The following is a 25245-nucleotide window of genomic DNA, read 5'->3' on the forward strand; positions in this document are numbered from 1 at the left end:
ACGTTGATGTACCCTGCACAGCAGTTCACGGAATCGTTTCTCAAGTCCATATTATTTTCATAAGGATAATTATTGGCCTGCGTCGTTTCCATTGACTTTACGGCAATATTGTTATCTCAGCAGGCAATGTTAGGTTGAATCAACGTTGAAACAACGCAACTCACGACGTATAAATAGCGTTGAATAATAATTTATCATGAAAATTGAATCAACGTCATTTTTTCAACGTTGTTTCAACGTTGAAATCGCGTTGACATCTGATGGTAAAATTGTGAATATATACATGCGATTTTAAAGTCAAAATTTAACGCGATTTCAACGTTGGTTGAAACAACGTCGAAATGTACGACGTTGAAAAAATGACGTAAATCAGCGTCGTGAGTTTTGCTGTTTCAACGTTGGTTCAACTTGATACTGCCTGCTGGGACAGGGAATAACATCAATTTAAGCAGATCAGTAATTATCATTTGGTCGTAACAATTTGTCAAATGTGATTTAGCGCTTTCCGCACTTTAGGTTTTGCTCACTACGTACATCAGGGATTTATTCATTCTTGTTTCAGAGACAAGCTGGAGAGGACTCCAAGATTACTACGCAATTGTACAGTCATATATGTTACCCAATAAATTGTGAATACCAAATATATTGTGAATCCTTATGCGTATCTGTACTGAAACCTTTGCATGACAGTATTCGAGATACAGTGATATAAAGACACATTTCCCAATCAATATTATAATTAAGCATGGGAAACACCGCTATCTGTGCACCGGCCAATATTAAAGTAGCTCCAGCGGCTTCTCCATCACTGCCTGCCAAGGAAAGGTTGAAAAAGCATATTATCGGCTTTTGCAGTATAATTATTTGCAGGTAAATGTACATTTTTCATTAGCTTGCATTCTTATGCGAACGCAGTCAGCATTGAAAAATGTTAATTACTCTGAAACGGGGTGAACACTATTATACGAGTAAAATATCTGTTGATAATGTTTTATAAAGTTCAATTATTATTAAAAAAGTGTTCTGAAAATTTAGAAACTTCCTTCTTATAAAAACATGTTCACAAGTCAAGTACGACAAGTTCATTGGAAGCCGTGAATTAGTGTATCGTATCCAGTTATTTTACCCTGGTGTCATATTTCTTTAGTCAATGAGATCGATCTCATTGCGTTATAAATGAACATTATTTAAACAACATGCAACTGTCTGCAATTTTTTCCGCAGGCAATAATTCTCACTGAACCGCGATGTGGCAAACTCGTCTTGCCATGGCATCACTGCTTCTGGTCGCTGGTAAGAAGGCTTCGGGCCAGCACTTAATTGCTTCAGTTCAATCCAAATTTTGTTTTAAAATACTTTTTCTACTTTGCGAAATAATTTAATTTGATTGATAAAAACCAAGTTTGAGCGCAAAACAAAGCTATGTATTTGCAATCTAGATCGTAAATTTGAAAAGTTCATCAATATTCATACAGCGCTTAGTTGTAAAAATAGTAATATGAAAGCATATGATAAGTCGTGCCTTTTATGTTGAAAATATGCACTTTTATGATCATTCCCTCAGGAGGGACTTCTGACGGGTGTCTGTGCTTGTCAAAAGTCCTGTAAGATTTTGCGTTCCCAGCTAGGGATTGTTCCTGAGCGCCCCACCGCTGAGCTCGCGGCGTCTGACTGCAGGTCTCAGTTGTGGGGTTAAGTTATTATGTAGGTAGAATTCCTTACATTTTCATTCTTTGTCTCTCTCGTGCGGGCGACCGACGCCCCGTGGAGTGCCACTTGTTCGAGTGTCTTAGTTTCTGTTGCTATTCACCTGTCCCGTCTTGTCACTTCGTCTCTTTGAGATGTTGCCGCTGCTTCTTTAGAGCCAGCTTAAGGCCCTGATTGAAAGCCGTGCGAAGTCTGAGAGCGAGGTTTTCGCGACCTTCAATTTATTAAATAAGTTAATAGATAATTATTGAACCTAAGGTACCAAATAATATATGTATTGATCTCTGTAGGCGAAGCTAGGTTTCATTGCACATCACCATTTCTCGCGATATAGAGTATGAACCATAGCGTAACATATTCTAAATAAGAACTGTATTCTGACAGCATTTATTTTCCTACCCAATGCAGGTGGGATGAATGATAGTTTCTGGATCGGTGGAACGTACTCAGTGACCCGAGATGAATGGCAGTGGGGGGACGGTTCTGTTATAGCCATGGGGGCACCCTTCTGGGGAACGGTGAGTAGTTTCTATTAAATTATGATAATGCAAGTTCAACATTGGTTAATAATAATGCAAGTTCAACATTGGTTCATAAATTTGTTTTACACACAATTTTTCCAATTATACTCAACTCGACTGATTAGACATGATCTGATAAACTTTGATCGACAGATTAGAAATGGTATTTGCATGCTTAACATCGTCATTAACTGTTGATCTGGAATTGGTGGATGTAATGTAATTTCATTAAAATTTGCAATCATGATTACGGAACAAATCAGTAAAAGACATCTTATTTTTCGTCAACAGGCTGGCGGAGGCAAGTGGGAGCCTTTTGGGGGCGACTGCACTGCAACTTTCCATGGAGATAATCCCTACATGGCGGGGTATACTTGCTCATGGGAATTTCATTACATCTGTGAAGGGCCACCAACAGCAGGCGAGGGGCTGGTATATATTAAACATTTATTTATTCGATGACCTTACATCGAAATGAAAAAAATTATAAAAACCGTGACCTTATGATACAGATATGGATAAATTTTGCGTGCGATATAAATTAAGATTATTACCTAAATCTGCATTTTAGATCAGCAGCTTTAATATCTAAATATTTAAGTCATGAAAATAAAATGTATTTCACGTTCTTGCAGAGGGCCATTGCAACCCCCCTTACAAGGCGGTAGGAAGTCAGTGCCTGAGCTTTGAAGGGTCAGCCGTTCAGTCATGGGAGTCATCGAGAAATATCTGCCAGGCGGATGGTGGCGATCTGGTCACATTCGATAATTGCGAGCAGTTCGGAGTAGTGGCTAATTACATCCTCGAGCAAGGTTAATAAACGTTCAATATCCAATCGACCAAGCAGATAGATTCAGCTGATATATTAGTTGCCATGGAAAGAAGTCTCTGAACATTATTGGTCAAATGCTCCCGCTGGAGCTTCTAGAGTAAAGCTAGTTGTGTGGTATCTATAGTTGGTTTGCTAAAAAATAGCATTCATAGTGAAGATATTGTATCAAATGCATAGTGTACGTTAATATCATTGAAAAAATTTTTACGTGACTAATACGTTTCATTATGTTGGAGTAGAGGAAATTACAGTATCCAGATTCGATTAACACGAATGTAGAAAATGAGGTTAACTTGCAGTTTAGTTAGGGCTAATCACTGTTTGTGATTCACTGACCTACATTATTTTGACACTGGCAACTAACATTTAATAATAAAATCATTATTCAAACACAAACATGAAACAATGAATAATAAAATAACCATCTTTACAAATGCAACAATAAAATTCCTCTTAATTAGACGCTTCGCTATTTCTCACGTTGCCAGTTAGAAATTATCGCAGTGATTGCGGCCGTTCACCGCAGAGACGTTCGCAAACGCGCAAATACAGGCCGTTGTTGCCGACTACACCTCGCATTCAAGCAGTCTAGCGACGATATGGCCTAATCTGCCACGAACAGCGCGAGGCCTCGGTCGATAAAAACTGCGGCAGACAACTGGCCTTACCTCTGCCACGGCCTACGTCGAATATGCCGGCGGTAACGATTCAAGCGTTGAGGAGGCAGGGAGAGGAACGGGGCAAAGGGGGTGAAGGGTGAGGAAGGAAGAGGAATATCGAAATAACCTAGGGATGAATCTTCATGCGGAGCTTATACCGGAACAAACTAATTGAATTATTCACCTATTTAATTTCTCTAAAATTATTAGGTTTACATGATTTTTTATTTCTACAATTTTTTATTATCAACAATTCTGTCCCATTCTATAATACAGCGAATCCATGTAACCAGTATTTGAGGAAACTAGTTCCATCCAGTTTTTTGTGTATTCAGTTTATTGATATAATTTCGATGAAAAACGCGAAATCAGTGAATAATCTGATAGTAAATATTAAAATAAATGTACAAAACAATATAAATACTAAATGAGCGCCAAACAGGAACGAATAGGACTGGACGTATTGCAGAGCGCCCCTGTTTTTTCAAATTCAAGTAACTGCCAGGTGTGAGGTGCCGGTTGGCGCGGCAGTCTCCACTATTCAATCGTGCAGGCAGTACCGAGAATGTGTGGTGCGGTGAACACGACCTGAATTCGGTTAATTTTGGTATTTGGATAAATATTGCAGGTAAGGCACAGAAAAAACGTCAGAATTTAATGTATTTACATTTTAATACAGTTTAAGGTCTCAACTATCTGCTTTCGTTCCAGGGCTCCTCTCCAGCCTAACTTACTCCATTACTATTGAAAGGCACGTTTGCCTCCGTTGTCAATTCACTCAATTCTAGTTAAACGTTACGATTATGATCTAAAATGAACTTTTTGTCTCAGAGTTATGCATAAATGTGCCACCGTAAAAACTTTCGAGAAACCTGATTTTCCTTCTATATTTAGCTGATATTTTGGAACTGATCGAGATGACAGACTCGGTAAAACTTGAACACGTCTGTGAGCTCTTATTACTGGTCACAGGTTCACTGATCAAAACTGATGAAATCCATTATGCTGCAGGCAAATGCAGCTAAACCCGACTGCAACTTTGATTGCCCGCAAAACTGTCGAGGTCCGAGGAGGAATCGGGTGGACAGTTTTTTCAAGCTCCACGGCACTGACGGCAGCGATGTCTGGTGCAGGAGCGACCTGATAAGCTGTCAAATTTCTACTTCTTGCACCGCACGATGATTGTTAATGAAGGTAAAATTTCAAATGGGCGTCCAAGTTTGCATCTCTACTTCATGATGAAGGGACTTTTTACAACACTTCTCTTTAACTTCACTTCTTGTTTGTCTGTCTGCTACAAATCTTATAATCGAAATTTAACACACTTCAACTTATCCTATCAATCTGAAATTTTGCACACTTGCGTAAAGTTGGAGACAACGCATGAATCAAATGATAAAATAAATTATTCGAAAAATTAATTTTTTTAAATGTTAAAAAAATTTGAAAAATTGTTTTTTTCGGTTCCAATTTTTTTACTTGTTTTTTGCCCCCTTTTTCTTTTTCCATTTGTTTTGAATTTTTGCCCCTTTTTTTGAGTTGGGAGGCAAGGCTTGATTCATTTGCCGGATTAATTATTTTTGAATTAAAATTTTATTTTTAATAAAAAAATGAAAAATTACTTTTTTTAATATTCGAAAATAAAATGAGAAATTCATTGTACATCTGTAACATTGGAGACACTGGATTCTTTAGAAGTGTTGACTTTAAAAAGTAATTTTTAAACGCATATTATTTTATTATTATTACAACACTTCTCTTTAACTTCACTTCTTGTTTGTCGGTCTGCTACAAATCTTATAATCAAAATTTAAATCACTTCTACTTATCCTTTCAATCAGAAATTTTGCACACTTGCGTAAAGTTGGAGACAATGCATGAATCGAATGGCAAAATGAATAATTTAAGAATAAAATTTTTTAATATGAAAAAAAACTGGAAAAAAAATAATTTTGTCAGCTACAAATCTTATAATTGATATTTGACACACTTCTACCTGTCCAATTGATATGTAATTTTGCACACTTGTGTGAAGTTGGAGGCAATGCATGAATCACTTGACAGAATAAATAATTTTGAAAATTTTTTACATATTAAAAAAATTGAAAAATTAAATTTTTAAATATTCGAAAATAAAATTAGAAATTCATTGTACATCTGTAACATTGGAAACTCTGGATTCTCTAGAAGTGTTGTCTTTGAAATGTAATTTTTAAACGTATATTAGCTCTACTATAGACAGTTACGGTGCGCTCAGCTCGGGGGATGCTGTCACATTGACACACATTGACATAGCTTACTCGCACATGTTCAAAGACGACGCTATCTTCAAGGTATTAACTATACAGATGTCAGAGAACGACTCGTCGCAGGTAGCATTTTGTGAGGCACAAGTTCGTCTAAGGCAGTGGTTCCCAAAGCGGGCGATATCGCCCCCTGTGGGCGGTGGAAAGATCTGGGGGGCGGTGAGGAAGAAAGGGGCAGTAGGGGGGCGGCACTCCGCGAAGTCGAAGTTCGTACGTTTGTTTGACGATTTGTACATAACACATGTAGAACATGACTCCGAATCGAATATATTTACCCGAGCTAAAAATCACCGTTTGGTAGTTAAGAATTTATATTCAAAATTTCGTTCGAATCTATTCAGTAGTTTGGCAGAAATTCTTTGATCACTGCGAATTTCGGCCCGGATCGGCATAAAACTCCCGAATGAAGGTGAAATTTAAAATTTTTCTCGAGCTAAACATCACCGTTAGGTCCTAATGAATACGTGTTCCAAGTTTTACCGAGCTGCGTTCATTAGTTTGTTAGATATTCCTTGGTCACTGAATTTGGAGATTGGCCGTGAGACCAGTTGCGAGACCAGCCATGAGTCCGGCCGTAAATTTGTCCCAGCCGTCTTGAATTTCTAGTGCTGAAACAGTTAAAATTGTAAAAATATATATTGGTATACTAAATGGGCTCTACTTCTGAAATACAGATTTGTGTTTAACCTTTCTCTTTTAAAATTGCAGCATGCTAAATATCAAGAGAGAGGCGTTTGTNGAGAACCACTGGTCTAAGGTCTTTGTATGCTCAAGTCAAATTTTATGTCAACGAATGGTAATATTGATGTGAAGACGAATCAGAGATACAATTTTTCTTTTATAGGAATCATATTTAGGGCAAGTGCTGATTTATTTCTATAAATTTATAACCGCCATTACTTGATATTTTTTCTATCTCTCAGTTTTATTTGAACTTCATTTTGATTGAAGTGCTTATATAAATTTGAAGTATGAATTTCCTTTATGTACCAAATTTAATTTTATGTACAAATTATGTATTCATGTCATCTATTTGTATAGAAGTGCTTTCTTACTTTAACTTCAACCCAGGAAACAAGCTGATACACTTTTATTCTTCAGGGGAGTCAGCCAGTGCATCTAGTCTACTGCTGTGCCACGTGTCGAGCTGTGGCGACGTTAACCTCAACAGTGGAAGGCACCGCGAAAACAACGCGCTTACGAACCAAGCTAGTTCATTGAAACTTGCTGGATTAATGGAAATAGCCATTACCCCAGCATCTGCGTGAGCGCATCGCCGACCCACTCTGAAAACATTCCAAGTTGCCAGGGCAAAACACAATGATGGGAAGAACTAAAGGTGACAAATTCACTCATATTAATTGAGGGAGTTAGGGCTCGAAGATAAAAGAATTTATCAGGTTTGAAGGCAAGTTTCTTGGTTAGCCAAATTCAATTTTTGTAGCAGAATCGTGCCTACATTACATTGGAAAATATACGAAATCTATTGATTGGAGACTTTCCTTGCATTGTATAGCGAATCATCTGAAGTCATCACAGAATTGAACGACATATCCAAAATTTTTATCTTAAACTCGTTCGTCTCCTTATAACATTTCATGGATAGCACCGCCGTCAAGCCTGGTGTGCAGTTACATTTAGTATGGTGCTCTGGTATACTATTTCCCATTGAAATTAACTTTTCAAACTAATATCAATTTCCGTTCTGAGATGACTAATTTCATGCATTGAGTAGTGAAGTGTTCATTTTAAAAATTTCAAACTAGTTTCGAGTTTCACCTGAAATTATTTGATCAGGTGACAATACGGCTCATCGTTATCACTACTGATTACTGAGTTAAAGCTGGTCCACACGCTCAGTTTTACACAACGATTTTTCTGCGCAGTTCTAATCGTTGCAGATAAAACGTAAAACGTAGCGTGTGGACGGTAAAACTGCGCAGTTCGAAGCCGGCGGGAAGACTGCACAGTTGCAACGATATCTGAGCTACAGAGCATAGATTTCGATGAACTGCACAAATAAGTCGGAACGTGTAGGTGGTAGCACCGTTTTCCGATTCAATTTGTGCTCAGTTTCATTGATTCTGGCGACAATGGCGGACCTTCGGTAATGTTCTCGGGAATTTATTGCTCTATACAAAGTTATTCTTGCATTTGGCGAGTTAAATTCAAGGACTATAGTAACAGGGACAAAAATGTGGAAGCCTACGAGAGCTTAGTATAAAAATTCAAAGAAAGCGATGAAAACGTAAATAGAGAAAAAGCTGTAAAAAATTAACAAGTTGAGGAGTATTTACCGTAAATAATTGGGAGAAAATTAAAAAAAACTATATCATCTGGGCCTAGAGCTAGAGAAGATGACGTCTACGAGCCATCTCTCTTGTATTTTGATTCCTCGCATTTCCTAAATGATCCAATGTCTTTTTTAACATGGCAAATGCCAAAATTGATCAAAATACTACCTTCTCCATGGCACGTCTCGGACAAATTTACGGCCGGACTCCCCAAATTCGGTGAGCATGGAATACCACGTAATGAACGTAGCTCGATAAAACTTGGTACACGTATTCATTAGGACCTGACGGTGATGCTTAGCACGTGACTATTTTTTCGATTTTGTCTTCGTTTGCGAGTTATACGTCGTTATCTAATCTAAAAAATAATCACGAGCTAAACATCGCCGTTGGGAGGTAAGGCTTCTATATTCTAAATTTCGTTCAAATCTGTACAGTAGTTAAAGAGAAATGTCATGCTCACTGCAAATTTCGGCACGTATCGTCATATAACTCGCGAATGAAGGTGAAATTCTAAAAATGTTCACGAGCTAAACATCACCGCTAGGTCGTAATAAATGCGTGTACCAAGTTTTATCGAGGTAAGTTCATTACTTTGGGAGATATTCCATGCTCACTGAATTTGGACACCGGCCGTAAATTTGTCCGAGACGTCTCCAAGGCGAAATCGCGTAAAACTGAGCAAACTACAGATAAGTCGGCACCGTGTGGACGCTCTAAAAATTGCAACGATTTCATTTCGACTTAAAACTGCGCAGACAAACCGTTGTGTAAAACAGAGCGTGCGGACCGGCCTTTAGATTCTCAAGTATTGTGACGCTTAACATTTACAATCTATAAGAGATGCTGTTATCCTCTAGCTGATGCCGTTGTAAAAACCAGGCATAAGCTTGAACGTGTATTTTCAAAATAATGGAGGGGTTACATTATCATACCTCATTATGTATTGTTCTCATATATAGTTATAATAGTTTTAGAAAAGATGTCTTAATTTATGTTGAGTTGTAGACTGCTGAAACTCCGTGTGTTAGGCTCTACGTTTTACCCAAAAAATGTTATGTAGTTTGAATATTTATATGCACTTAATAATCTATAAACGTTCCGAATGATAAGGTTTCGAACATGTAAATCTTTTTATTTCTGTCAGAATTTGTTATACTTGTTCCTATTTCATATCTCAGAATGACTGCATTAAAAGTCGCTTCATAATTATGTCGGTGTACGTTGTTATATAATTCCCCATGCCCTCCACAATTATTATGAATAGCTCCACAGTGTAAGGAAGCTATATATATATAGTGGAGGGCGTGGGGATTTTTTTGGCTCGAAATTCACGTTCGGCCAGGATCCTTGGCCGGCGGGAATTTTGCGCAGCGGTCCCGCCAATCGCGGCAACCACCTTAGCGATAGCGCGGAAGCTGGCAGTGCCTGCCGGCCTTGCGAGCCTGGTGACCAGCAGGCCCAAGAGCGAACATTCGGTCTGCCGGCAGCGGGCGACCAGCAGACTGCAGCAGCAGGCCCTTTCCAGGGCGAGAAGCGCTGCCACAATATTGCGCTGCTGTGGATATTCCTGCGCTGTTGACCCCCCTGCAGTTGCGCTGAGGCGAGCATTGGTGCAGGCAAGTTCACCCGCGGCTGGCCTCCATACTGGGGCGATATCTGACTGGGATATATTAAATAGAAATATGAATAAAAATCAAACAACTTTGCCAGATTTACATCACATAACCAACTACTGGGTGGGTGGCTACCTGGCAGACGAGACGAACAACTGGTTTTGGCTCGACGGTTCCTTGATTCCTATGGGACTTCCTTATTGGGGTCAGGTAAGATGGTTCATCAAAATTATCCTCGAATTTTGACGAAAAAGAAGAACCATGTCTTAGCCCTTCTGAGATCTTTTAAACAAATATATCAAATTTAGAAATATTTACTCAACCATGAACCGGGGTACAACCATACTGCTTCCATGAATAAATAACGAGCAAATAATCCATAATTTTGTGAATTTTGTATTATACTTCATCAGTACGACATCATTGGCTACCATTAGGACGATTCTGCCAATTGTAAGACATAAGGCTCTGTCTTTACTTATTTCTTTAAAAAAGGCGGATGATGAAACATTATTTCTTATTTATCATTATGTCCACCAAATTAACTGATATTATTCTCTTGACCAGTACAACACCGGAAAATTGCTCCCCGACAACTCAACGGTCGAGCTGTGTCTGGAACTCGGTTATGAATATCGGCATCGGTTCAACGATCTTGACTGCCTAGAGTTGCGCCGGCCGTTCTGCATGGCATCGCCAGTTGAATGACAACTTATTGGCATGAATCACAATTTCATAGCACAATCATAGTTGTCAAGGTAAAAACTTACAGAGAATGCCATACCGAATACCAGAGGATACCAATAATTATGATCTCGTGACCGCGAGTAATGGTAAAAAAATGAACACGGAACAGCTAATCTTTGCTTTCGATATAATGCTGACATTCAATTAATACGATATGAAAGCAGATAATTAAAATTTAACTAATTTTTTGCACACGAGCTCGTAATTGGGCGTACCGTCAAGAAATATCGGGCGTATCGTCAATAAATAAACAATTCAATAAATTGGCTGAAATACTTCCTTTTTTTCACGAAATGATATTCATCCCAGCTGGAAACGGCGGAGTCTTCGTTGAGATCATTTGATATTTCAAAACATCTGATCATGCGGGCTAAAAGCAAGACAAACATGCCGACAGCGAATGGCTGCTGGTGCATTATAGATCCACCACATGAGACGAGGCTCCGAAAACTCACGGTATCGTGAACGTTACTTTCAAAATATAAACCCAATTACGATTAACACTTCACGGCACCAATTATGTTGGGTCCATTAAATAAATAAAAACATCAATAAAGTCTTCGGCGACCCCAAACATTAAACCGATGATCCTACAGAAAGGGTGAGTATATATGATAGATAAAAACTATAATAATCAAACAAGCTTCATAAATAAAGCATAGAAATATAAACTGTTTTTTCTTCTTACAGTGTTTCTAATTATAAATTAGGACTTTACTTTCGAAGCCTCTCTCAGTGGTTGATCATGATACTATGGGTTACTGCAGAGGTGACATGAAGCGCTAAATGAGAAATAATATGTATACAAACATCTAAATGCTGATAAAATCATTTATTAAACCACGTTCCCTATAACATCTTTGATACATTACTCCTCGTGCCGCGCAGGATGCTTCATTTATGAGCTCTCATTTTTCACAGTGACAGTTATGGCTTGACTTGAGCATTGTTTAGACCTAAGAACCCAGGTTTCTTAAATTTGTAATTTATTTGGAAATCACATCTCGGCACCATGTAACGCGCCGCATCATTTACCAATTACAGCTTACTCATTATTTGTATTAAATTTACATGGTAATATACTCTTTACTACGAAATAAACTGTTTAATGGCGTCTTCGTTTCAATTCCTGATGATACGACAGCTACAATAATTTTTAAAATCCACCGACTGAACGCAAGTCTGAGCTAAAATGGGTCTCTTGTATTTTCTAAACAATTTTATCAGTAAGATAAACATAAATAGAAAATTGACTATTAATTTGCAAAGCGAAACAAATCTGATAATTTCCGTGTATTTTGTAAATAAATAATCTCATCAACTGAACGTAACATTGAACAGTGAACTCACGAAAAATCGTGTAATATATCAGTGCCGATGATCATAATACCATCATAACAATCTACCGGATTGATTCAAGTGGTATTAATGGCATGTAGACTGTAGATCAGTTTCAAGGCTCATGCTTAGAATTGTGGCTCATTTATGTGTGAATATTATACAGTATTTAGTCAGTGATGCAAGTATTTAAAATTGGACTATGCTTGGTGTGTCGAAGATTCTAGACAGCTCAGAATTTTTACAACTTTCTGAAGCAATCGAACCCGCAACTCACTGCCACTATCTTGTAACATTATAAGCACCCGGCCATCTTGCCGACTACGATGAGATATTTTTGCTGTGAGCGCGGTTCATCACGGTTCTGTTATAGCTTTGATGCACCCTTCTCGGGAACCGTGAGTAGATTCTATTATTTTATGGAAATGCAAGTTCAACAATAGTTCATAAAATAATGTATGCCGGAGTTTTTTTGTATATACGCAACTTAACTCCATAGACATGGTCTGATAAAATTGGTCGATAGATTAGTAATTGTATTTGCATGCTAAATATCGTCGTTAACCGATAATCCGGAATTGGTAAATGTTATGTAATTTCATTAAAATTTGCTAGCATGATTACTGAATAAATCAGTTACAAAACATGTTCTTTTTAGTCAACAGGCTGATGGAGATGCGTGGGAGACTTGGGGGTGGGAGGGGGGGGGGGTTGGTAACTGCTGCACTGGGACTTTCTATGGAGGTAACCCCTACATGGCGGCGTATACTTGCGACGCGGAGTTTCATCGCATCTGTGAAGGGTCATGTGCACCAACAGCAGGTGAGGAATATTTGAAATGTTTAACATTTAAAACCTGTAAATATTCGACTATTATTTTTTCTTCCAATCAGCATGCTTTGGAATCAACAAGCATGAACAACGTAACAACTATGACGACATGCTAGAAATTTGAACATAATTTGCGCAAGATAAGAAATAATAACATAGACACATAATAAGCATTTGAAAGTAGAAACTTATACTCAGAGATCTGAATATTCATATCATGAAAACAAGAATGCGTTTCATGCTCGCCAGAGGGTCGTTGCAACCTCCCTTTCACGGCGGTGGGCAACCAGTGCCTGAGCTTTGAAAACACGACCCGACAGTCCTGGTAGATCTCGAAGTATATCTGCCAGGTGGATGGAGGCGACCTAGTCACATTCGACGACTGCGAGCAGTTCAGCATTGTGGCCAACTACCTACATGAGCATGGTGAATACTTAAATAATTAATTATATGTCATTTGGAATTTTAAATGGCTAATTACGAGTTATTAGAGCTTCGAAAAATGTTTGCATACCATCGTTTGCATGGGAACCAACCACATTGAGGACGCTCGCAAACGATCATAGTGCGGGCAAGCTAACTTTCGATAATATAATTCCTCTTGGGTACTTACATTGCTACTTTCTAACTATTTTCTCTAAAGCTGTACGTAACATTAAACAATTTGGCCACATTTGCAGTACATATATATAGATCGGTACTGAGTGGGCGTGGGTGGTTGACTGGGACACGGAGGACTGGTTCTGGCTCGATCCAAAACAAAAATCAAGGCATGATACAGAGTCTGCGAGAGGCTCGCTATAGTTGGGGTAAGGTTATTTTGGGTCTGCTCGGCCGCTCGACCGCAATCAGCGACTAGTCAGAGTCGCCTTGTCTACTTTATAGTCTCCTGAGAGTGGGGCAAGNCTGTCTCTTATACACATCTAGATGTGTATAAGAGACAGGATTTGTGATTCTAGATTCTACGAACTGACGATGGAGCTGGTCTCCGAAACGTTTTCTATAAAGATATGAATTTTTGTGGACTATTCTTTGCTTATAAATTCTTAGTTAGTAGATAGCTGTCTATGGTCTAGTAAGGTTCATTGTGTACGCTGGCACACCAAATGTCGACTAACACCACTCTCGTTTAGAGTCACTCTCTAGTAGAGCGCCTAATTGATCTTTATAGAGAACACGAATGCCTATGTAGTGTTCGGTCAAAGGACTACAAAAATCGAAACGCAAATTATGTAAGTTATTTTTACATCACGTGTTTAGTTTGTGATTTTAGCAACTCCTGACAATTTATGCATTACCGTTTAGCGATTTCAAAGGATGATATAATATCGGTACGAATATTGGAACTTTTTATTTAAGAATAGACTATATTTTTATAAACTGTATCTTTTTGAATGTGCTAGTTCTCTAATTATGATGCCTATGCTAAATTCTCGTTTACAACTGGCATAGTGCGAAGAATGACGGACCACAGCACACCCGAGAACAATGGCCCACAGCTCAAATTCGGTTACATCCATCCTCATTGACGTCTAGGTGGCAACTGGTGTTCAAAGCGCGGCGCGCGGTCTCAAACTACCGAGTACAAAAGTAGTGTGAACGGTTGTGCGCGGTGAGGCACTGCAGCAAACGACTCAAAGCGCATGTCGTTGCCACTAGTGTAAACGGGCCTTTAGACAAGAAACATTATGATGTCTTAGGCAGGAAACAAGGTCTCGGAAGGATTACTAGATTTGAAAAAAACAACACTAGTGCTGCAGCTAAAAACTAAATAAACTGTGTTGCAACTAATCGACGCGATAAAACGTCTCGCTTCGAGTCACTGGTATGTCGATGAACTTGCCATCGCTCCGTGTATGAACGCGTTCAAGAACAGACTAGATAAAGCTATGGAGAAATATATGGTCAGATTTGAAATGCCTGGCACCATATCAAACTTGGTGGAAGTCTAGTCTAGTATTTCAATTTATTTTTAGTCGTGAGAAGATCCGGTCAAAGGACCTGTTTTTAGATCTGTGAATAAGTCACAAAAATTTCAAGAATCGGCAACAGGTCACATCACCCCTATTCTTCAGCGTCGACATCACTATGATATGATATGCAAGAAAATATTTTCTGGAATTCCCTCGCATACCACAGTTCGGGAACCACTATTTAAAAAATTGCTTACTGAAAAGCTAAGAAAAAATCGCGATTATCTACAGTTTTCCTGGTAAATGGGAATACCTGCAAATCTTTTACATCAACGAAAAAATAGGGTTGAAGATGTGTATAGCACTATAGCTCATTAATACCAGGAAAGTATTTAATTTTAAGTGTTTATTTTTATAGAGTATAGTATTTATTTAATAAACAAAAATTATCTTCAGCATAGTCAAGAAAGGAAAATTTTATTTATTGTCCATAGCCGTTATTAGATAGTTTCAAAAATTATGTGGAGGTACCAGCGTCCTCGTAGCGTGCTGCGAGAGGCTCAGGCTACAGATCGTCTGGACTATTACGACATTGAGATCGGGGGATAGGAGCTTTAGAATGAAAATCGAAGCAACATCTTTCATGAAATGTCGGACATGACGTTACAATGCAACGTTGAATCCATGTTACTACTACGACGTCGCTGCGACGTTGAATAATCTGGTTGAATCGACGATGAAACATCTACCTATTACGACGTTGATATCGCTGTGAAAAGAGGTTTAGAATGAAAATTGAAGCAACGTCTCTCATGAAACGTCGTACTGACGTTACAATGCGACGTTGAATCAATGTTCCTACTACGACATTGCTGCAACCTCAAATTCTCTGGTTTAATCGACGTTGAAGAACCAACCTGTTTTACTTCCGTTGCAGGATTCTGAACCCGGGATCGATGGAGACCGCGCGACGCCTTAGCAACCTTGACCGCGGCAGCTCGCGTGCATGAACGATAGAAATAAGCTAAAGAATTATTCGACTTCTTGAAAATTGAAATGCATTCTCTGGTCATTAATCGTACTCTTAATATATATGTATTTCATTCAATGTTAATGTGATAACATTAGTTTCATGCTGGTAAATAGCTAAACATTCAACGTACCGATATCGACCAGTTTTCGACGATGAAATAAGGCTGCTTTACATCCGTTTTAGTTTTGGTCAGACTTCGACGTTGATTGGACGTTTAATTTGGGTTGTTCAGCAATTCAAGATGAAATCAACATTGATTCGTCGTTTAAAAATTAGTAAAAATTCAGCGTACCAATATCGACGTAATTTCAAAGTTGAAATAAGGTTGTTTTACATCCGTTCTAGTTTTGGTCAGATTTCGACGTTGAATTGATGTTTAATCTGTTTAATCAATTCAACCTGAAATCAACATTGATTCAACGTTTAAACATAAGTAAAAATTCAACGTACCATTATCGACGTTATTTCAACGTTGAAATAAGGTCGTTTTACGTCTCTTCTAGTGTTGGTCAGATTTCGACGTTGATATGACGTTTAATTTTGGTTGTTCAACATTTCAACCTAAAATCAATCAATAACCAACGTTGTTCCAACGTAAAATGCCTGCTGGGCAGTATCAATAAATGCTTAAGAATACAATAGAGTGGTAAGCCGTTATCAGGTAATTCAATACAAGCGAAAATTATTAGCATCATGGTAAAATTTTTCTTCCATTTTCCAATGCTTTGGTGTATTTCGACGTGGCAGCGATCCTCATGGCAGAGTATACACAACACTGATATTGTTTGTTTACACAACACTGATATTGTTACCATTAGTTGAATATCGATAACTTTTTGCATTGTTTCTTCGGATGTGAAGGAAAAATGTTTTTCCACAAACATCATTACCACGATTCTGAATTTAGTATAGCTCTTTGTATTAAGCTAGTTACAGAAACAGGCATTGATAGTAAATCGCTTGTAAATTCAACTGCCCCTCCCTTCCTCTCACTGTAGAGGAAGGGGGTGATTTTTTTTAATCACGTAGTCAGACTCGGCCAGAGCTTCCCCGGATCCGGGGACGACTCTAATTATAGACACATAATAAGCATTTGAAAGTAGAAACTTAAACTCAGAGATATGAATATTCAAATCATGAAAACAAGAATGCGTTTCATGCTCGCCAGAAGGCCGTTGCAACCTATCTTCCGTGGCGGTGGGCTACCAGTGCCTGAGTTTTGAAAACGCGACCCAACAGTCTTGGCAGATCTCGAAGAATATCTGTCAGGTGGATGGAGGCGACCTAGACACATTCGTCGACAGCGAGCAGTTCAGCATTGTGGCCAACTACCTATATGAGCATGGTGAATACTTAAATAATTAATTATATGCAATTTGGAAGTTTAAATAGCTAATTACGAGTTATTAGAGCTCCGAAAAAGTTTGCATACTATCGTTTGCATGAGAACCAAGCACATTGAGGACGCTCGCAAACGATCATAGCGCAGGCAAGCTAACTTTCGATAATATAATTCCTCTTGGTTACTTACAATGCCACTTTCTAACAATTTTCCCTAAAGCTGTACGTAACATTATTAAACAATTTGGCCAGATTTGCAATACATATATATATAGATCGGTACTGGGTGGGTGGTTACCTTGAAGACTGGGACACAGGACTGGTTCTGGCTCGATCACTAACAAAAATCAAGGCATGATACAGAGTCTGCGAGAGGCTCGCTATAGTAGGAGTAAGGTTATTTTGGGTCTGCTAGGGGTAAGGTTATAGAGACGCTTGTGGACTATGCTCCCCGAGTCCTATAGGCGTTCTCTAATCCAGAGCCGCCCCCATGTCAAAATTTTTAGTTAATGGCGACCTTGAATTAGGAACCGCCTAGGACTCGGACCGAACGTAAATATCAGCTTCTCTATGTCCGCTTTTTGGTCTACGAATCAGACAGCTACCAGAGCCTGGTGAGAGGACTGAGAGGATTCTGCCAACTCTTGCCCTACTCTCAGGAGACCATAAAGTCGGCCAGGAGGTTCTGACTAGTCGCTGATTGCGATCAGTTAGCCAACTGACCCAGAATAACTCTAACGCTTAACATAGCAACTCTGGGGCAGAGGCTGAAGCATACCCCGAATTTTGTTAGGGCCTCGGCTCTAAATTTTGTTAGGGATGGATCCTCGATCCGTTTGGGAGTTCCGTTGTGGGGGCAGGTAAGATGGCTGATGACAAATCTTTAGAACTGGTCGGAATGCTTCGATAAAAATCAATAGTAGCACGTTTGTTTCCAATTTATTCACTGATCGATTTTCCCTGAGCCCCTATAATAAAATTATTAAGACATGAATTAGCATGTGGTGAAGGAACGTTTTTTTTAAATCTGCTACACATTTAATTGAGGAAATTCCTTCTCGTTTTATAAACGAATACCGATGAAATTCACCACTATTGCATGAATTTCGTATTTAAACCGTCAGTACATCCTCGGTATTCATTACGACAATTCTGATTTGATTGACGGAAGGCTTTGTCTTTACCTACCTCTGTAAGAAAATAGCGTATAATGAAATATTATTTCTCAATAATCATTCAATCCATCAAATTGTCTGATGTTTTTCTCTAGATTAGTTTTACGTTGAAGAATTGCTCCCCGACAACCCGACAGTCGAGCGGTGTCTGGAACTCGGTTATGAATATCGGCATCGGTTCAACGATCTTGACTGCCTAGAGTTGCATAGTCAAGCCTTTTATGCTGAAAATATGCACTTATTTGATCATTTCCTCAGGAGGGACTTCTAACGGGTGTCTGTGCTTGTCAAAATTCCTGTAAGATTTTGCGTTCCTAGCTAGGGATTGTTCCTGAGCGCCCCTACCGCTGAGCTCGCGGTGTCTGACCCTTGGTCTCAGTTGTGGGGTTAAGTTATTATGTAGGTAGGATTCCTTACATTAAGTTATTGTGACACAAACTTGTGCGGGCTCAACGTTTAGGGAAAAGTCGACGTTCTTTTTCTCCCGTTTATTTCATATACTTGAGTGACGTAAGCTGAAAATAAGATTTAATATTAGTTAATAGGTCGAGATAGGCATACATGAAACTTACACTGGGCTCATTGACTCTCATTGTTTAGACTTAAGTACTAAACGTTTTAGAATATATGAACGTTATTAATTGACGTCTCAAGTTCTCGATAACAACATTACAACTGGCATGACAGGAATTGTTTATGTCGGCATGGCCACGATATTTCATTTGTTACTTTCGTGCGGGCGGTCGACGTCCCGTGTAAGCGACGTCATTGAGTTGACTCAATTGATCTATCAATGCATTTGAAAGGCAATCATTTGATCGTTTCGATTTAATTAAACGCATTCAATTCATCAACCCAGCTAAACCAATCGGTTTTTTGGATTTGTTTATGTATATGAACTGAAACGATAATTTCAGCGCACGCACTGAATTGCCCTGATAATTACAATGACATCGGAAGCGGCTGCGTGCTTGCCCCCGCCGAGCGGTTGCCCGCGCTCGAGGCCCAGAGTCTGTGTCGCGAATTACACGGGGAACTCGCCATCCTCGACCGCTGCGACATTTTCGCGGACGCTGCGCACTACATTGAAGAAACAGGTGAAAAACAGGTTCTGTTGAATAGGGTTTACACTAACCTCATTAGTATCTTCTATTAGCACCATGTGAGTCCCAAAGTTTCATTGCAGCATTTTTATCGTACGTAAGTATCAATCCCGACAATAAATTAAATATTTCCACCATGCAATCAATCATATAATAATTTATTAAATAGGTACCTATGTAGATTAATAATTATTGAACCTAAGGTACCAAATAATATTTGTTTTGATCTCTGTAGGCAAAGGTTTCATTGCATATTATCATTTCTCTCGATATAGAGCATGAACATTAACGTAACATATTCCAAATAAGAACTGTTTTCTGATAGAATTTATTTTCCGACCTAATGCAGATGGGATGTACCACAGTTTCTGGATCGGTGGAACGTACTCAGTGACCCGAGATGAATGGCAGTGGTGGGATGGATCTGTGATTGCGAAAGGGGCACCCTTCTGGGGAACGGTGAGTATTTTCTACAAAATTATGATAATGCAAGTTCAACATTTGTTTATAGAATAATGTATTGAAGACCTTTTTTGAAATATATACATATTTACTGTTTAGACATGATCTGATCATCTTTGGTATATAGATTAGAAATGGTAATTGCATGCTTAATATCGTCGCTAACCGACGATCCAAAATTGGTCGATGCTAAGTAGTTTCGCTAGCGTGATTGCGGAATAAATCAGTAATAAAACATGTTCTTTTTTCATCAGTCTGGCGGAGGATCGTGGGAGCCTTGGTACGGCCACTGCACAGCAATTTTCTACGAAGATAACCCTTACATGGCGGCGTATGCTTGCGACGCGGAGTTTCATCACATTTGTGAAGGGCCACACACAGCAGGCGAGGGGCTGGGATATATTCAAACATTTATTTATTCGATGAGCTTACATCGAAATGAAAAAAAACGTGACCGTATAATAGAGATATGGAAAAATGTTGTGTGACATATAAATTAGTATTATTAACCATAAATCTGCATTTAGACCAGCAGCTCTAGGATATAAATATTGAAATCATGGAAATAAAATGTATTTCATGCTCTTCCAGAGGGTCATTGCAACCTCCCGTACACGGCGGTAGGAAGTCAGTGCCTGAGCTTTGATAGCTCAGCCAGGCAGACATGGGAGGCCTCGCGAAATATCTGCCAGGCGGATGGTGGCGATCTGGTCACATTCGATAATTGCGAGCAGTTCGGAGTAGTGGCTAATTACATCCTCGAGCAAGGTTAATAAACGTTCAATATCCGATTGACCAAGCAGATAGATTCAGCTGATACATTAGTGGCCATGGAAAAATGTCTCTGAACATTATTGGTCAAATGCTCCCGCTGGAGTTTCATGAGTAAAGGTACACCACTCGTTTTATGGTATCTGTAGTTGGTTTACAAAAAATAGCATCCAAAGTGAAGCTATTGTTTTAAAAAGCATGGTGTTCGTTAAAATAATTGAATATTTTTTCAGGACTAATATGTTTCTTTATATTTCAGTAGGGGAAACTACAATCTCCAAATTTGATTAACACCAATGCAGAAAACGAGGTTAACATCCAGTTTAGTTATGGCTAATCACTGTTTGTGATTCACTGACCTAAAGTATTTTGACGCTAAGAACTAACATTGAATAATAAATTATTATTTAGACACAAACAAAAAACAATGGATAATAAAATCATGATCTTTACAAACGAATCAATAAAATTCATCTTTATTAGTCGCTTCTCTAAATCGTACATATTAAACAGAGCCCGAACAAAAATCGAACAACTTTGCCAGATTTGCAGCACATAACCTACTACTGGGTGGGTGGCTACCTGGTCGATGAGACGAACAACTGGTTTTGGCTCGACAATTCCTCGATTCCTATGGGACTTCCTTATTGGGGTCAGGTAAGATGCCTAATCAAAATTATCCTGTGAATTTTGACGAAAAAGAAGAACCATGTCTTAGCCCCTCTGAGATCTTCCATAAAAATACATCAAATTATGAAATACTCACTCAACCATGAACCGGGGTACAACCATAGTGCTTCCGTGAATAAATAACGATCAAATTAGCCATAACTTTGTGTGTTTCGTGTTATTATACTTCATCAGTACGACCTCATTGGCAACCATTACGACGATTTAGTTCGAGCCGTGGTCGACACTCGTGTTTGTGGTCCCAAATTTCTAACTTTTACTGTGCCGTTTCGGAACTCTTTTAGCGTTTATTTTTTAAGATCCGTGTCAGAGAATGACCGAATTTCAGTGAAGTCAGTGAAAGAGAGTGCGAATAGAAAGAATAAGCCAATAGTACGTGTTTTTCGTCTTGAATTAACGCGGGCTTTGGAGTCTGTGAGGGTAGCGTTGCAGCGAGTGAGGGAAACTTGCGCACTGTGTCACCAACGCAGGACAACACAGCCTCTGTTTCTTGTCCAAGCTCTGCCTACCTCTACCCTGAACACCTTGGCTCCGCTGATCCCACAGCATTCTGAAAGCCGCTAACTCGCAGCGGGTTACCAAGTTTTTACAGCACTTTGGAAATTTGTACAATTTTTACTCAACTTGACTCAGTTTTTAACTTGTGTTTTTTAGCTCTTGCATTTCATGATGTCTGGAAAGAGAGGAAAGAGATTAATTGGAAAGGCCACTAGTCCTGTTAAATCGAATGCGAAGATCAAATCACAAAATGAGCGAGGGGACATTTGTAAATTTTGCAAGCTGGTTTCGGTTAACGTCGACGACGCCACAGTGGCCTGTGATCGTTGCGGGGATATCATCTGTCACAATTGCTCAAAGTTGAACAAGACAAATTGCTCAGTTATTCGCAGAAACGAGACAGTGCATGCACTGGTATTGTCTGGACTGCCAACAACCTGCGCTTGGTGCTGTAAAAAGTGAAAAGATGGTGGAAGAGATGTGTTCTTCTATGTTCTCAGTCGTCAAGGCTGAAATGGAGGCAACTCAAAAGACAGAGCTGGGAGAGAGAGCCGAAATGGAGTAGAACCACAAGAAAAAGTGAGCTTGTTGCGTAGCGAATTACAATCGTTACGAAGCGAGCTGGTGGATATGAAAGCCCATTTACACAAAAGAGAAAAGAGCGATAACACAGGAGGTAAAGGCCACAAAGAGGTCATCTCTGATCTCACCAGCGAGAGCACTCGTGAGCTGCTGGATAGAAAGAAGAGTTAACCCTGTTTGGTTTGGCGTTCCCGTAAGCAATGCTTCGGACGCTGCGTTTATTACTGATTGTTGTGCAAAGGAAGTTAGCGTTGTTGTGAATATAACAGCATGCAAGAGGCTGCGATCGAAAGACGCTACCACCTGTAAACCGCTGCTGGTGACTGTGCAGGATGCAGCCCAGGTCGGACATGTGCTCATGGCTGCGAGAAAACTAAGTGAATTCCCAGAGTTTAATTCAGTCTTTGTTAAGAAAGAAGCTACCCTTTCAGAGAGAGCGGATTTTCGCAAGAAATGGCAGGGGAGAATCAGGCGGAAAAGCACGGAAACTCAGGTCACCCACTCACGATTTCAAGACAACACCGGCCGCACAAGGTCAGATAGCGGAGCTGGAAGAGAAGTAAGAAGTCATGTCCATAGATCCAGGCTTGTAAATAATGTAAGAAGTAACCGCGTACATAAAAGTGAGTACACAAAAAGTTTTGATATGTTTTGACACGAACTCTGATTCCGTTTAAAAAAAAAGTGAAATGCTAACTGTGATCGCAAACGAGTACCTAGACAATATTTGTATTACACGCCCTAAAAATCACGGGGGGAAAATTAAGTTATCTGCAGAGCATCGATCAGCCAGAGAATCAGTGGTGCGGCTTTTCTCTCATAAGCATAGATAGCCTCCTCATAGGCGTCGTGTATAGATCGCCAAACAGTTCCTCCGATTACGATAAAGTACTAATCAGTCTTTTACCGAGCATGACTTTCCGTAGGTCACACACGATGATCGTTGGTGATTTTTTTTCGTCCAGAACTAGACTGGACAGAATTATCCTATTTATGGGATGGAAATCACCCAGCATTCATGTTCATGGAGTCTGTGAGAGACGCCTTCCTAGTCCACCACGTTACANGATCTTGCTGGCTGACTGGAAAGAAGCTCAAGTGACACTATTGTTCAAAGAAATTGACAAATGCTGCCCGGGCAACTATCGCCCTGTCAGTTTGAGAAGTAATGTTTACAAGGTAACGGAATATGTTGTGAGGTATCGATTGATCGATCATATGACTGTTAATAATCTCCTATCAGACTGTCAACATGGCTTTATTTCTGGTAGATCCTGCACCATGGACTCACTAACCACTTGACTACTCGGAATGAATGGACCCGCCTGCTGGACGAACGGAGGCTAGTAGATGCAGTGTACCGCGATTTTGGCAAGGCATTTGAAAGTGTCCCACATGTGCGGCTGCTGCGTAAATTGAAGTCTTTGGGAATTGAGAGTAATGTACTCAGAGGGATCAGAGATTTTCTAGTTAGGAGACGACAACGTGTATCAGACTGGTCTTCAGTAAACAGAGGCGTGCCACAAGGAAGCGTTCTCAGGCCTGTTATATTCGTTGCGTTTATATACGATCTGCCAGAAGCAGTGTATGCCAACGACACAAAAGTTTAGAATACAGTGAAAAATTACAGTTGAAAGGTGATCTTGACAGGTTAGTGGACTGGGCTGATAAGTGGCAGCTGCGTTTTAATGCTGACAACTGTAAAGTAATCCACCTTGGCAATGAAAAGCAAGATTACAGTATGAGAAGACATGGTTGCAAGGACAGAGTGATGATGTTGAAGTCGACAATGGAAAAAGACTTGGGAGTTAATGTCGATAAAAAAGTTGAAATTTTAATAATAAATAAAGTTAAAGAAGCCAATAAACGACTTGGACTGATCAGACGCTCTTACGAGTACCTGGATGCAGAAGCGATGAAGCTGCATGCATATCGCTGTCGTGCGTCCGAACCTAGAGTTTGGAAATGCCGTGTGGTCACCAAAACTAGAAAAGGACAAAAATTTAGTCGAGAGTGTTGAAAGAGGTCAACAAGGATAATTCCGGGATTAAAAGGCAAGCCTTAATTATGAAGAAAGATAAAAGATTATGAAGCTTCCAAGCCTCTGTTATTGACGTCTGCATGGTGACCTCATTGAAATATACAAGTATACCCACGGTTAGGTAGGTACGTCAATGAAGGAGTCATAGAATTTGAAACAAGAAGCAACACCATGGGCCACGGCTATAAACTAAAAAATACATCGTTGTAACACATCCACGCGACAACATTTCTTCTCGCTTCGAGTCACCGTCATGTGGAACAGCCCCCCTGACAGCATTGTTGACGCTCCGAGTATGAACGCTTTCAAGAACAGACTAGACGAAGCTATACAGGAGCATACGTCCAGTCTTGAAATGGCTAGCACCTTACGGACCAAGAAATAAATCTAGCAGCTATCTCAAACAATCGTCAGTTATGGAAAGATCGGGTTCAGAAGGCCGGATCTGTTGTGGAATTAGGTCACGAAAAGTACAAGAATCGGAATCAGGCCATGGGCCTATTTCTCCAGTGCCGACAATTCTATTCTATTTTAAGACGGAATGCTTGTCTATACCCATTTCTTTAAAAAAGGCGGATGGTGAAATATTATTTCTCATTTATCATTATGTCCACCAAATTGACTGATATCATTTTCTTGACTAGTACTACCCCGGAAAATTGCTCCCGGACAACCCGACAGTCGAGCGGTGTCTGGAACTCGGTTTAGAATATCGGCATCGGTTCAACGATCTTGACTGCCAAGAGTTACGCCGGCCGCTCTGCATGGCATCGCCAGTTGAATGA

General features: G+C 39.5%; 1 protein-coding gene across 1 annotated transcript; it reads left to right on the forward strand.

Moving 5' to 3' along the window:
• The first annotated feature begins 814 nt into the window (after window positions 1-814).
• LOC108675302 (C-type lectin domain family 6 member A-like) lies at window positions 815-25245 on the forward strand. The gene is made up of 8 exons (XM_018163302.1): window positions 815-870; window positions 1225-1293; window positions 19231-19410; window positions 19766-19875; window positions 20133-20262; window positions 20470-20646; window positions 21194-21306; window positions 25105-25245. Exons 2-8 carry the CDS (start codon window positions 1248-1250, stop codon window positions 25243-25245), a joined length of 897 nt encoding a protein of 298 aa, XP_018018791.1. The 5' UTR covers window positions 815-870; window positions 1225-1247.

The sequence above is a fragment of the Hyalella azteca genome, unplaced genomic scaffold, assembly GCF_000764305.2.
Source record: "Hyalella azteca isolate HAZT.00-mixed unplaced genomic scaffold, Hazt_2.0.2 contig3326, whole genome shotgun sequence".
Taxonomy (NCBI): Eukaryota; Metazoa; Arthropoda; class Malacostraca; order Amphipoda; family Hyalellidae; genus Hyalella; species Hyalella azteca.

What these genes read in the sequence shown, in the direction of transcription:
- LOC108675302 (XM_018163302.1), top strand. Translation starts at nt 1,248, where the DNA reads ATGTGGCAAACTCGTCTTGCCATGGCATCACTGCTTCTGGTCGCTG. An exon ending in GCACTACATTGAAGAAACAG is followed by an intron (nt 19,411 to 19,765) that starts GTGAAAAACAGG and finishes GACCTAATGCAG; the next exon opens with ATGGGATGTACCACAGTTTC. An exon ending in GACTTCCTTATTGGGGTCAG is followed by an intron (nt 21,307 to 25,104) that starts GTAAGATGCCTA and finishes TTTCTTGACTAG; the next exon opens with TACTACCCCGGAAAATTGCT.